This window comes from Artibeus jamaicensis, unplaced genomic scaffold (assembly GCF_021234435.1).
Source record: "Artibeus jamaicensis isolate MK-2021 breed Jamaican fruit bat unplaced genomic scaffold, CSHL_Jam_final contig_426, whole genome shotgun sequence".
NCBI lineage: Eukaryota > Metazoa > Chordata > Mammalia > Chiroptera > Phyllostomidae > Artibeus > Artibeus jamaicensis.
In genome coordinates, this window is record NW_026521826.1 from 3538594 (window position 1) to 3553206 (window position 14613).

Consider the following 14613-nt stretch of genomic DNA (forward strand, 5'->3'; position numbering starts at 1 on the left):
ACGAGTTCAAACCATTGTAATCTCTCACCTAGAATACTCTTAAGAATTTCCAACCACATCTCTCCATTCCATACCCCCAAGCCACCAACAAGGTTTCACCAGAGTTACCAGTGGGATATTTTAGAAATGCAATTGTGATTTTGTCACAGCCTGCTCAAAACATTTCAATGTTTCTCACTGCAATTAGAATAAAAATCCAGCTCCTTTTTATGACCTAAAGACAATGTATGGTCTATCACACCCATCTTTCCTCAGTTCACTATCACCTTCATCATCTGCAGTGACGTCAAACCCTTAGAACATCCCAAGTCTTTACCTGAGGCCTTGATGTTTGCTGTGCCCTCTGCACGAAATGCTCTCTCTCTCTTCATATAGCTGAATTCTTCACATTTGTAACCACTCAACTAAGGTATTAACTCCTCAGAAGGTGGTGTGACTGATCAAAGATGTCAAAAGTGGTTTGCGAAGTTTCGTGGTACTACTGACATTTTGGGTAAATAATTCTTGGCTGTGGGACTGCATTATGCATTGTAAGATGTTTAGCAGCACACTTGGCCTCTACCCACTAGAAGCCAAGAGCAGAAGACAGCCGACAGACTCGAAGTACCCAATTCAATAAAGTTATTGGTGAATATAAAAAATATGTCTTTCATATTACAGATGTCTTGCCACATCTTTTATTACTCTCCCCTTCTCTCATACCCTCTCCAGCCAAACTAACCTCTGTCCTGTTGCTTGAACAAAAAGCCAGGAATATTCTGCATTAAGTCTTTTATAATGGTCATTCTCTCTGCCTGGAACTTTTTTTTTTTTTTTTTTTCAGTTATCTACATGACTAACTTGGTCATTTCCAGTCTTGCTCAAATCTCATCTTCAAATGAGGCCTATCCAGGCTACCCCATCCCATAACTCCCTAATTATTTACCTTCTGTTATGTATTAATTTATGCTGTATCATGTTTATTATTTGCCTTCTATCCCACCCTACTGAATCTAAGCTGAAGAGTCCTGGAACACTGTTGTGGGGAAAAAGGAAGGGAGAATAAATGATGCTTATAAATAAGAAGGTAGAAAATACACACTTTTCTTCCAACTGAGGAAGAGGAAAGCAGGTAGGAGTAGAGAATAAATTTCCAAGTTAAAAAACAACTTTAAACCTTAAAATCAATGTGACTTATTGCCTTTAAAATAAAAACTGGCAAACCATCTACACACACAAAAACCTAGGATTTGCAAAAGAGAATGATCTAAAACTGCCAAATGAATTTTAAAAACAACAAATTCAAAAAACAACTACGTGCCACTATTGAGGCTTATTGGTTAACATATTACCTAAAAACGCTTAAATATTAAAACAAAGCAAAAAATCCAAACTCCTGCAGCTGTTTTCACATATCAAAAGAATTTGACATGACAAATCAACATAGTTTCATAAATGAAATATCCCTAGAAAAAAATTTTATCCTAACCTGAGCACATTTTTATTTCATTGCTTTTAGAGAGAGAGGGAGGGAGGGAGAAACATTGACTGATTGCCTTCCATTCACACCTGGGACAGGAACAGGGGACAGGGACTGGGGGTCTTCTATGCTCAGACCAGGAGACCCACAACCCTTCTGTTGCTAGACAACTCTCCTAGCAATTTTATAAATATTTGCCCCAAACTACTTATATCTATAATTTGCTTCCAAAAGACTAATGACATTACTGTTGCCAATTCAAAGTTAATGGCACATTTTGAATGCAGTGTCTCTTGTCCCTAGTCCCATAATCCCAAGTGACTGCCACAGCAACCTTTAGCAATGAATGGTTTTTGCCTCTACAAATGAATGAATACAATGGTAAATATAGCAAAACCAATAACAATATCCTTCTGATTCAGAGGTACAAACTTAAACATCATTTGGTTGCTTTAAAAAACCTTGGTCAAAGTAAGACCTTGAAGAATTACATAGACACAGTATAACTGTACTCTCTGAGAAATAAACAGATAAATCACTTATTTTAAAATCATATTGATTGAATGAAACTTGTTGAGGAATTTCTGTATGACTAAAGGGTGGCAGAGCATTATAATGTCATTATAAAGTTCTATTTTAAATAATGATTACCTATAAAATAAATAATAATTTCATGTAATTGTCAGGCCACTGCCAGAGAGGGATCTTTGACTTACTTTGCAACCACTTTTTAAATTAAGCTACCATTTTCTGAGTGTTTATGATATGTCAGATATTGTGCTAAGTGCCTGAGTGTATTTACATGTCTTTAATCCTTGCAACAACCCTATAAGGTTGACACTACTATTATCTGCAGAGAAGAAAACTGAGGCTTAAATAAGTTAGACAACTTAAACCAAGAATTCAAGTGTGCCTATTCCAAAGTGGGCTCTCAACCATTACTAGAACTGCCTGAGTTCCCCTTGAATCTGCATCACAGTATTAAAATGCAAATGATGCTGAATGGTATCTTATTCTACACTGTAAAAGCTTAATTAATGTTGGCTAATTACAGGGGAAGTAAATCCTTCCCTTACTTTACTACTAGGACAAGTAAGTTAAAGAGAAAAATAAGTTTTAAAATAAAGTCTGCAAATGTGGGTGTCCAAGATTTTAGAAAATATTAGTTAAGTGACCAGTAAACAAGGAAAAGAGCCAAACTAATTACACATAATTCACTCCCCATTCTATCAATTTGGGTGCAACTTTGGCCTGGTCATTTACCCTTTCTTCCTGACTCACCTGCAAAATAAGAGTGATAAACTAAACAACTTGACACTACTACATTATGATTCTAACTTTACCAGCTATTAATAGAAAAATATCTGGGAGGGAGGAAAGGCTCACTTACACCCTGAATTTTTGTTACAAAATACACACTATGAAAAGGGGACAAATTTGCTATGTTAAAATTCCTCCAAACCCTTTAACAACAGGTATTCTCTAAATAAATGTTTTTAATAATATTAGTAATAAATGGCTATTATTTGTTTGACCTGTTTTACATACACATATACATTACTGATACGTTACTGACTCCAAAGGCTTAATCTCACTTCACCAATCTTTGTTAAGTCACCTTAAGTAATGTGCCCGTTGTGTTTTCATACTAAAACTTAAGAATTGGGTGTAAAGTGCCTAACGCAGGGCCTGGCACAGTGCATGAATTTAACAAATGGTAATTTTATTTCATTATTATTCATATTATCAACAAAATTTCTTATGTAACTCAAAAGGAAATGCTATGATTCATTTTCAAAAAGGGTCTTTTTAACTGTAACAGATACTAAACCAACTCTAACCCGGGGGTTGTTTGGTTTAAGAGAACACTTTGTAGCAAGCAACGCTGTATTTATGCAAGAGTATCATGCCTAACCACAATTAAAATAAAAACAACAAAATTGCTTTCTGGGATTTTGGCTTTAAAGCCAGTTTGACTTTACTGTGGACGTTCCTTCCTTCAAAATCAGACCAAACGCCAATAACATAAAGCCTTGTTAGGGGCTAATGATTCAGGCAGCCACAGCACTGCTTGAGAAACTGACACTCGAGCACAAGGCACACCTTCAGGGCCACTGCAGCTCAAAAACCACCCTTTTCTTCTCCAGCGGAAGGGCAGTCCAGGGAGCGGCTGAGGCGCTGCGGGTCTTTAATGGACAGCTGTAACCATTTATCTACTCAACCTCTCCCTCCAGGGCAGGCAGGGCTTTTCTAGAAACTTCCAGTTTCTGAGCTGGGCAGGGGAATTGGGACAGAGTGCGGGGCACGCGAGAGGGCTGGCTGGCGCGAGAGGCGTCACAGCCAGACTCTCACAGAGCAAAGGAAGCGGCGCTGGAAGTGGGAGCCCAGCCTGGGTACCTTGCGTCCAGCGGCAGAAGATGGTGTCAGAGAGACCGGGACTGCTCTTGGTGCCCCACACCAGCTCCACCAGCTCTTTAGTCAGTTCGGACATGATGGGGTACGGGCCAGCGGATCTTTGCTTCCAGAACTCCTGCCCCGAAACATGGGGAAGGAGCGACTCCGGAGACAGGAGTTGCGGGACAGCAGCAGCAAAGCAGTTGGAAGTTTAAACGCGAAAAAGACGAAAGAGACCTACAAGCAGAAACCCCGCCTGTCAAGACCTCTTAAAGCCGCAGCTAAGTTTCCCCTACCGGAAGTGCCTAGGCCACTTCCGGCTCCTCTTTTGTACCTCCCCCACTCCGGCGGGCACCGAGTCACCTCCCGGAAGCGGAAGTGGGGCGTGGGTATTGTTGCGGACCACTGTAGAGGCTACTGGTCTTTTTGAGCTCAATCCACAGCCAGTTGGTGGAGTAGAAGCTTTTGTATTAGCAGGTACGGTACAGCTGTGCGCGCTGCCATGCTTCTGAAATTATGGAACACTTCTTCCCTCAGCGCACTGCTATGATCTTAACTGGAGCTATCAAGCCAACCCCAAGGGCCTAGAACATAGCCTATTCCTTAAATTTTGTAATGTTAATTATGCCGAACTACAAGTGTAAGACGGTGGTTGAGTCTCAGTGAAGAAAATGCATGTGTTTGAGAACCCCAGCCCCCATTAATCTGAAGGCTCTCAGCCTCTGTACCTCACATAAAGAGATCATATAAAGTTGAACAAACTATTAACGGCATAACTGAATGCAGCATAATGTACGTTAGAAATGTCTCCACCAAGGGTGACACAGAATGACAAAGCTATTTGTAGGAAAACAGCTTCAAAGCAGCCGGTTTGTAAATGGTAAAGTATTTTCATCTCTACATCTTGAGACTTAGGGTTTATGGGCAACACCTGACCTAAAGTCAGGGTTTTAACTATTACCAAGCAATCAATTAAATTTAGTGTGTGTGAAAACTTCTATTTGTGCTACTTAAAAAGAATATTCTCTGAACTTTGAATTTTAAAAAAAGGACAAAATCTGTCAGGTTCCTTCCAGGTTGCAAATAAGAGGGTTTTGCTAATTTACACTTTATTTCTGACTTCAGCAACCTTTGCTATTGTTAAAAAGAAGTTCACAGTGCCCAAATCATGTCCATGGCTTTCCTCCTAATTTTTATTTCCTTTACCTTATTTTTTACAAACCAGTCTTACCCATCCCTTGAATTAATATAAATTCCACTATAGGCCCTGGCTGGTGTAGCTCAGTGGATTGAGCGCGGGCCTGCGAACCACCCGATCCCAGTTCGATTCTCAGTCAGGGCACATGCCTGGGTTGCAGGCCATTTCCCAGCAGGGGACTCAACAAGAGGCAACCATACATTGATATTTCTCTCCTTCTCTCTTTCCCTTCCTCTCTAAAAATAAATAAATAAATAAATAAAATCTTTAAAAATAATAAATAAATTCCACTATATAATAAGGCTTTCTTCCATCATTGCAATCTAAAATAAAAACTTGGGTTTCTAAAATTTCATGTCTAATCTACCTTATCTGGAACTTCCTTATGACAATTACTGTCCTTTTTTTTTTAATTTTATTTATTTATCTTTAGAGGGGAAGGGAAGGAGAGAGGGAGAGAAACATCAATGTGTGGTTGCCTTTTGTGCATCCCCTGCTGGGAAGTGGCCTGCAGGGAACCGGCCTGCAACCCAGGCATGTGCCCTGACTGGGAATCGAACCTCGATTGTCTGGTTCGCCAGCTGTGCTCAATCCACTGATCTACACCAGCCAGGGCTGTCCTTTTTATATTTGCAAAGAATTATTTACTTGTCTCCTATGATATCAATTTAAGAAAGCCAATGACCTTATTCATAGTACTTAGTATGCAGCCTTGAACATTGCTGGATTTCAGTAAGTATTAGTTGAAGAAATGAAACTTGTCTTTACTGGAACATAAAAATTCACTATGTTCCAGTGAATAAGGAATCAAGGAATATAGTATTGACTGGTCCAGTTAAATATCATTTTCGTGGTAGTCTACAACTTACATAATTATTTCCCTTCCTGAAAGATATAAAAGGGTCTGTGTTCATAGAGCCTAAAAGGAGTAAACTTCTAAATTCAGAATGTAGAGGTTTGCCATATTTTTCTTTCCATTAATAGATGGAAATGTGGGGTCAATACATGGGTGACCCTTCCCCCTCCCATGACTGAGGGCTAGTCAGATGGGCTCCTGGCCAGAAGGAATTTGTATTGTTTTGGAAAATGGATTATAACTCCCTCTTTGTTTCCTTTTGGGAGCATCTTCTTGTCCTGTGACTGCTTCTTGATGTTTTCTTTCTGCTTGTACACCCTGAGGTAATATAGTTTAGAGTCAAGTATAGGACATGTGCCTCCTTTGTCTGGGACTCCTTAAAACGAGTTTCCAGCTCAGGGAAGTGCAATCTCTCACACCAACCCGCAGCCATCAGTGCACTCCCCTGTGATGTGTGTAACAAAGGGCAGGTCCACATCCACTAGTCCTCCCAGTGGTTTTTTCAGAACACCACGAACGCTTAAGCAGCTCCCGGGTTTGGAGCTCCTGTGTTACAGGAAATATTAATGGTATAGTATATATAACACCACATCATATTCATTTTACTAACATACATATAGTTGTTATAGATTTGATTAACTATAGATAGGGAGAAAAAGCTATCCTTTCAAAATGTACTTTTAAAAATGGAAGATTTCTTGAGCTGTGATTTTTCTTAGTGTCCAGCTGTAGTGAAGCTGACAAACTCTTGGGTGGACATTGATATATATATATCCCTTCCGCCTTTACTTTATAGTCTTTATTTTCAACGTTTAAAATTTTTTAATTAGCCTGACATTTTCAAGAAGGAATATTTGATTATTGTTAAATTATTTTTATTGCTCAATGACTCGTTAGTTATAACATTTAAATTATATGTTTTATAATTAGATTATAAAATAGTAGTCTTGCTTAGATTGATAGAAATGCAAATTAATATTTATTTAAATTTTTCTTAGTAATTATATGCAAAAATAATACATACTGAAAGCAGTGAAGTTTGTGGAATCTATGTTGGCTATATGACAATAAGGCCTTTTTCTTTTACTACAATGGCTTAAAAATTATGTAAATTTTCTTTCAAGTATATGTATTGCTTTATATTTTTCACTTTTTCCCTTTAGGACAATCTATAGTTTTGATTAAACTGATATGTAATGTCAGGATGTACATAGGTCACATGAATGATCTTTAGTTCTAAAAGAGTCCTAAAATACCAGAAACTTAAAGTTTATAAAAAGTTTTATTAGTAATACTTCTCTTTCTAACTCAAGTCAAGGCACTTTCATAAAACTGGGCTAAGATTTTTATCATGATTAACTCTCTGTAGCCATCTTTACTACTTCACAGTAGCAAAATTAAATCCTCATGAAACTCTAACTCTGTGTGTAATTATTTTCCTGTTTTTCCCAAAATTTCTGTGACAAATAAAAGCACAACAGCTTCATTACCTGTGTCCTATAAATTACCATGAGAAGAACAATTCTCCTACTGGAAGTCCTCAGCTCCTAATTCAGAGTTGCACCATCACTTATCAAGGAGAGATCAAATCTTTAAAAAAAAAATTTACCCTACAATAAAATGAACAAATTCTAGGCAGGTTAATAAAAACAATCTCATACCTTTTATTAAATAATAAAATTTATTTAATTTATATGCTCTATGTCTTCCCAGAACAACATGAATCTGTCATAGAAACAAAACTCTTCCTTTGCATCATCCTCACCTTATCTCAGCCAGATAATTCTTCTAGTAAGCATACCAAGTTCCTTTTAAGGCCAGCATCGTCATAAATAGGGGATAGTGCATCATTTCCCAAAGCATTTCCTATTAACATTATACTTTATTCCTGACTTCAGCAACCTTTTCTGTAGTTAAAAGGATTTTTCAGAGTGCCTGAACCATATCCATATGGTGGGGAAGCGGTTAAATCATTAAATGCCGATTTAAGTAAAGTTAAACAAGTTGTTCACTGTAACTCTCCAAGAGAAGGGATTGTATTCAGTGTTAAAAGTTACGTTTGAATTATTTCACTCATTGAGCTTCTCACATAGTTTTGTTCTGCAGAATATTGTTTGGGAATTGCTGGTATAATGGAATAGACTTTCAATTGGAATTAGAAAATAAGAATGCTAGTTCTTATTTGGGTACTAACTATGACCTTGGATGAGTCACTTAACTAGCTATACTGTGCTTTCTTCATCTATAAATGAAGGGAACTAATTTAGATAATCTCTTAAGATCCTGTTCACTTCAGATCCTGTCCAGTTCTATATTAAAAATTAGCTGTGTAGAAGTTAAAATACATGGAAAGAGTGGGAAGAAGAACATTGAGCAAGAAATAATTTAGCACTATTCTTAACATAGAATAAAAGAGGTTATTTGCCACCTATCACCTACTTGTGCTAATATTATAAAATGAGAAAAATCAAAGCTCAATTTGTGTATCAATCTAAGAATGGCTATATTAAACAAGTATATAGTATTTTCCCACTTGTATGTGTCATGCACCATAAACTCAGTATGTGTCAAATCAAACATGTTTTCCCATAAAACCTGCTCCTCCGTCAATGCTTCATAATCAGTGAATGGTACCATCATCTAAAAACGAGCACATATTTTAGTGTTCTCAATTTTGATTGAATAAGTACTGTTAAATACCCTCTTTAAGGCTAACTTGCCAAATTAATAAAATAAGCTTATTAACAATAATTACATATAATAATTATGGAATTTAACAGAGAAAACTATATAAAAGAAATATGTACATTTATAAATACTATTCCTACTTTACCTTTATTAATGGTTTGAAGAAAATACCATAGGAGCAAAGATGAAAAATGAGTTGTTTCTTCATTTGTACTAGAGAAATCTTCAGAGAAGTTTGAACTGGATAGACTTTTGACTAGAAACGAAAGGGAAGATGTGATTTTAGTCATGAAATATTACTGTGGCAGAGCATGGCATTTATGTCACTAGAGAGAGATGAGTTGGGAATGGCACATTAAGGAGGGTGCCATAAACTGAATTGTGTCCTCCCTGAATCCATATGTTAAAGCCCTAACCCCCAACGTGACTGTATTTGGAGAGGAGGTCTTAAAAGAGGTAACTATGGTTAAATGAAGTCATAGATATATGTCCCTAATTTAACAGAACTAGTGTCTTAATAATAAGAAGATACACCAGAGATCTCTTTCTCTATCTCTATCTCACTCCACATGAAAACAAACAAAAGGCCATTGGAGGACACAACAAGGATATGGTTGTCTATAAGGCAGTAAGAGAGGCTTCACCATTAACCAACCCTGATGGCACAATGACTTAATACTTGCAACCTCCAGAACTACAAGAAATTAGCCACCCAATCTCTGATATTTTGTTATGATATCTGGAGCAGATCATTATATAAAGGACCAGAATCTTAAGAACATTAAATATAAAGATAAGATTTATTGATCACATTTTGTAGTAGTCACAGTACTAAGCTCTTTACATGAATTATGGCACAGAACCCTCACAATTCTGAGAAATAAATACTATAATAATAATCTCCTAGAAGGATAGTAACTTCGCCTTGTATCATGCAATAAATGGAAAAACTAATAGGCAAACCCAGGTTTTTCCATCCCAGAATGTATGCTGAAACATTTTTCAGAATATGGGTGTTTTCTTGTACTCACCTTGGCCTTTCTCATGCACACCCAGGCCCAGTAGAGCAGCCACAAACAGTGTGAATTTTGTGGTAGATCCAGATAGTAGCCCAAGGCTAGTCAGATGCAGTGTGTGACACCAGAACCATGACAAAGTGGATGCAGAATCAACACAAACAGTGGTGGACTTGGACCACACAGGAGCTCAACTTACCTAGCCACACAGGCAGCACACCCAAAGGGGGATTCCATGAGGCACCAGACCTGATGGGATCAACTCTGCTTCAGGGGGCAGCCCCTGTGTAGTAACACATACACTGTGACCCAGATCTATCCTTATAGTCAGCTAGCTTGAAGGTTAAGTCTACCCATGAATGGGCCAACAATATTCAAGACTCAGCTACAACAGGAGGGTGCACATAAACAATATAAGAGACATACCTGGAGCACCTATGTTCGATGACCTAGAATATTGCACCACTGAGCCTCACAAGATACCTACATCATAAAGTCAGCATAAAAAGTTTGGGAGTCATAGCAAATCTACTTAATACAGACAAACACAAAAAAAGCAGACAAAATTGAGAAGTATAGAAATATGCCCCAAATAAAAGAACAAGAGAAATCCCAGAAAACAATTAAAGGAAATGCAAGCAACCAAAAAGCTAGATGCTTGTTAAAAACAATGGTTAAAATGATGCTCAGGGACCATAGGGGAAGAATAGATGATCTCAGTGAGAACTTAAACCAAGAGGTAGTAAGCATGAAAACAGATATAGAAACCATTAAAAAGAATGAATCAGAAATGAAGAATACAATATCTGATATAAAGAATGTAGTAGAAGGAATCAACAAGTTAGATGAAACAGAGGATTGAATCAGCAATTTGCAGACAAGATAACAGAGCAACAAAAAGAAAAAATAATTTAAAAAAAATAAGGAAGTCCTAAGGAAACTCTTGGACAACATTAAGTACCGCAAAATCTGCATCACAGGGGTACCATTAGGAGAAGAGGAGAGCAAGGTATAGAGAACCTATTTGAAGAAATAATGGCTAAAAACTTTCCTAACCTGGTAGAAGAAAAAGACACAGAATTCCAGGGAGCACAAAGACCCCCAAATGTTGAAACCAAAGAGGACCACACCAAGACACATCATAATTAAAATAGCAAAGGTTAAAGATAAAGTGAGAATATTAAGAACAGCAAGAAAAAGAGAGTTACCTACAAGGGAGCTACGATAACGCTGTCAGCTAATTTCTCAACAGAAACAGTTCAACCCAAAAGGGATTGGCATGAAATATTCAAAGTGATAAAAAGCAAGGACCTACATCCAACACTACTCTATTGAGCAAAGCTATTATTTAAAATTGAAAGCAAAATTAAGACAAAAAAAACTAAAGAAGTTCAATACCACCAAACTAGTATGTTAAAGGGTCTTCTTAAAGAAGAAAAAGATAGAAAAAGACAGAGAAAGAAACATAGGTAGAAAGAACAAAATGGCAATAAGTAATTACTTCTCAATGATCTTAAATGTACATTGACTAAATGCTCCAGTCAAAAACATAGGGTAGCTGAATGGATAAGAAAACATGACTCATATACAAGCTGCTTACAAAAGACCCACCTCAGAATGAAAGATACACACAGACTGAAAGTGAGGGAATAGAAAAAGATATTCCATGCAAATGGAAACAAACAAACAAACAAAAAAGCTGGGTAGCAATACTTATGTCAAACAAACAGACTTTGAAACAAAGGCCATCCATAAGAAGGGACAAAGAAGGATATTACATAATGCTAAAAGGATCAGTCCAACAAGAGAATATAACCTTAGTAAACACATATGCACTCGAAATGAGAACACCTAATTATATAAAGAAAATTTTGATGGACATAAAGGGAGGTGTTGAAAGTAATACAGTCATAATAGGGGATTTTAATACCCAGGTGACATCAATGGATAGATCTTCCAGACAAAAAATCAAGGCAATGGTGGACTTAAATGATACTCTAGACCAAAGGATTTAACTGATATTTACACAGTATTTCATCCCAAAGCAGCAAAATATACATTCTTTTCAAGTGCACATGAAATATTTTCTAGGATAGACCACATGTTAGAACACAAAACAAGTCTTAATAATGTCTAGAAGATTGAAATCACAAAGCACATCTTCTCCGACCACAATGGTATGAAGCTAGAAAGCAATTACAATAGAAAAAAACTGGAAAACACATAAAGGTATGGAGGCTCAATAACATGTTACGAAACAATGAATGGGTAAACAATGAGATCAAGGAAGAACAAAAAGTTGCCTTGAGACAAATGAAGATGAATGCATAAACCCCAAAATCTATGGTAGAGCAAAAGCTCTATTAAGGGGAAATTCATAGCATTCCAAGCCTACCTCAAGAAAAATCTTGAACAGTCTGACCTTACACCTAAAGAACTAGAAAAAGAACAACAAAGCTTAGAGTAAGTAGAAGGGAGGAAATAATAAAGACTATAATAGAAATAAATGACATAGGGACTAAAAAAACAATAAAAAGGTCCATGAAACCAACAGCTTTTTCTTTGAAATGGTAACTAGGCTCATAAAGTGAAAAACAAAGCGGGTCCAAATAAATAAAATAATAAATGAAAGAAAAGTAACAACTGACAACACGGAAATACAAAAGATTATACAAAAATTTTACCAGTGACTATACACCAACAAATTGGACAACCTGAATAAAATGCACACATTTCTAGAAGCATACAATCTTCCAAAAATGAATCAGGAAGAATCAGAAAATCCGACTGGACCAATTACAACTAATGGAATCTAAGCAGCAATCAAAAATCTCCCAGCACACTGAAGTCCTGGACCAGTGGCCTCACAGGTGAATTTTACCATACATCAAAGAACTGACACCTATCCTCAAACTAATTCAAAAATTTCAAAAGGAGGGAAGACTTTCAAACTACTTTTACATGGCAGCATTATCCTATCCAAAACCAGATATACACAGACACTCAAAAAAAATTATAGGCCAAGGTCCCTGATTAACATATATGCTAAAATCCTCAAAAAATATTAGCAAACCTGATCCAGGAATATATTGAAGAGATCATATCCCATGATCATGTCAGATTTATCCAGGGGATGCAAGTTTGGTACAATATTCACAATCAAAAGACATAGGTAGCTCCATTGCACATTTCCAGCAATGTACAAGTGTTCCATTTCTTCATATCCTAGCCACAACTTGTGATTTGGGATTTTTGTTTGTTTGTTTTGTTTAACTTTTGGGGGGTGGTTATTGATTTTTAAGAGAAAGAGAGGAAGGCAGAGAGAGAGAAAAACACTTATTTGTTGTCCCACTTATCTATGCATCCCTTGGTTGCTTCTTGTACGTGCCCTGACCAGGAATTGAACCCACAACCTTAGTGTATTGGAATGACACTAACCAACTCAATGACCCAGCCAGGGATGTTTGTTTTGTTTTTGATAACAGCCATCTTAATGGGTATGAAGTAATATTTCATTGTGGTTTTGATTGCATGCCCCTACTTAGTAGTGATGTTGAGCATCTTTTCATTTTGTTATTGGCCATTTGCAAGTCTTCTATTCAAGTCCTTTGCCCATTTTAAATAATGTTTGTTGGTTTTTGTTGTTAAGTTGTAGGAGTTTCTATGTATTCTGGATATCAGTTCTTGTAAGATATACGATTTCCAAATATTTCCTCTCTAATCAGGGGTTATTTTTCACTCTACTGATAGTGTATTTGATCCATGAAACTTTTTAATTTTGATGAAGTACAACTTATCAATTTTTGCTGTTCATTGTTGCTTATTCTTTTGGTGTTGTATTCAAGAAATCATTCCCAAATTAGGTGTTATAAAGCATTCCCCTTATGTTCTCTTCTAAGAGTTTTATAGTGTTAACTCTTATATTTAGATCTTTGATTCATTTTGAGTTTATTTTTGTATATGATATAAGGTAAGGATCTAGCCTTAAGGATTCCATGTTTATTAAATGGTCACAAAATGGATGTGACTAGAATGTGGAATTTGCTGGTGCAAGAAATGCAGTGGTAACCTAGGATATAAAGAAGACACTAGTTTTTGGATTTTAAAGTAGTCTTGAGGTGGCTCTTAGTGATGGTTGTTTTATTATTTAGTTGGAATTTTGATGTGGTCATGGGAGGAGGGAGGCAAGCACAGTGTTTACTGACTCCACCATCTTAACTGATAATCTGAGATGAATTATACTTATTATTAGCAAAAAACATGGGAAAGATCAAATGAAATTTCACCCAAAGTGTAATTGTTTATCTTTCTCAGGGAATTGAGGAATGATCTGAAAGCAGCTTTGGAAGAAATCAATCTGCAATACCTCAATGAACTTGTAGGTGATCAAGAATGATCTCAAAATGTGTTGCACAGCAAAGGAAACCATCAACAAAATGTAAAGGCAACCCACTGAATGGGAGAATAAATTCACCACTGATGCATCTGATAAGGGGATATAACATCCTAATATTATAAAGAACTTATAAAACTCACCATCAAAAGAAAACATGAAAAACAAATAATCTAATTAAAAATGGGCAAAAGACCTGAATAGACGGACACTTGTCCAAAGAGGACATACCAATGACCAATAGCCATATAAAAGGATGCTCAATGTCACTAATCATCAGAGAAATGCAAATTAAAACTACAGTGAGATACCACCTCACACCTATATGACTGGTTATCATCAATAAATAAACATGTTAGTGTTGGCGAGAATATGGAGAAAAGGGAACCCTTATGCACTCTTGGTGGAATGCAGATTGGTACAGTCACTGTGGAAAGCAGTATGGAGTTACCTCAAAGAAATTAAAATGACCCAGAAATTCTACTCTGTGAATATACCATAGAAAACTAAAACACTAATTTGAGAGAATGTATGCTCCCCTCGGTTTATTACAGGTTATTTACAATAGCCAAGTTATGGAAGCAGCCCAAGTGCCCACCAGTACATGAG

At 36.7% G+C, this 14613-nt stretch overlaps 1 protein-coding gene and 1 long non-coding RNA gene across 7 annotated transcripts in view; both read right to left on the bottom strand.

Moving 5' to 3' along the window:
- Positions 1-4159, bottom strand: part of MINDY3 (MINDY lysine 48 deubiquitinase 3) — a 103726-nt gene extending 99567 nt beyond the window's left edge. For all 6 annotated transcript variants that reach the window (XM_037155173.2, XM_053665824.1, XM_053665825.1 and 3 more), the window contains exon 1: positions 3857-4159. In XM_037155173.2, coding sequence (XP_037011068.1) covers positions 3857-3950 — 94 coding nt within the window. In that variant the 5' untranslated portion in view covers positions 3951-4159. The remainder of the gene's footprint in view (positions 1-3856) is intronic.
- A 4674-nt stretch (positions 4160-8833) lies between these two features.
- LOC119056673 (uncharacterized) overlaps positions 8834-14613 on the bottom strand; it is a 41035-nt gene continuing 35255 nt past the window's right edge. The window contains exon 5 of the long non-coding RNA XR_008391729.1: positions 8834-8851. This is a non-coding gene — a long non-coding RNA (uncharacterized LOC119056673). The remainder of the gene's footprint in view (positions 8852-14613) is intronic.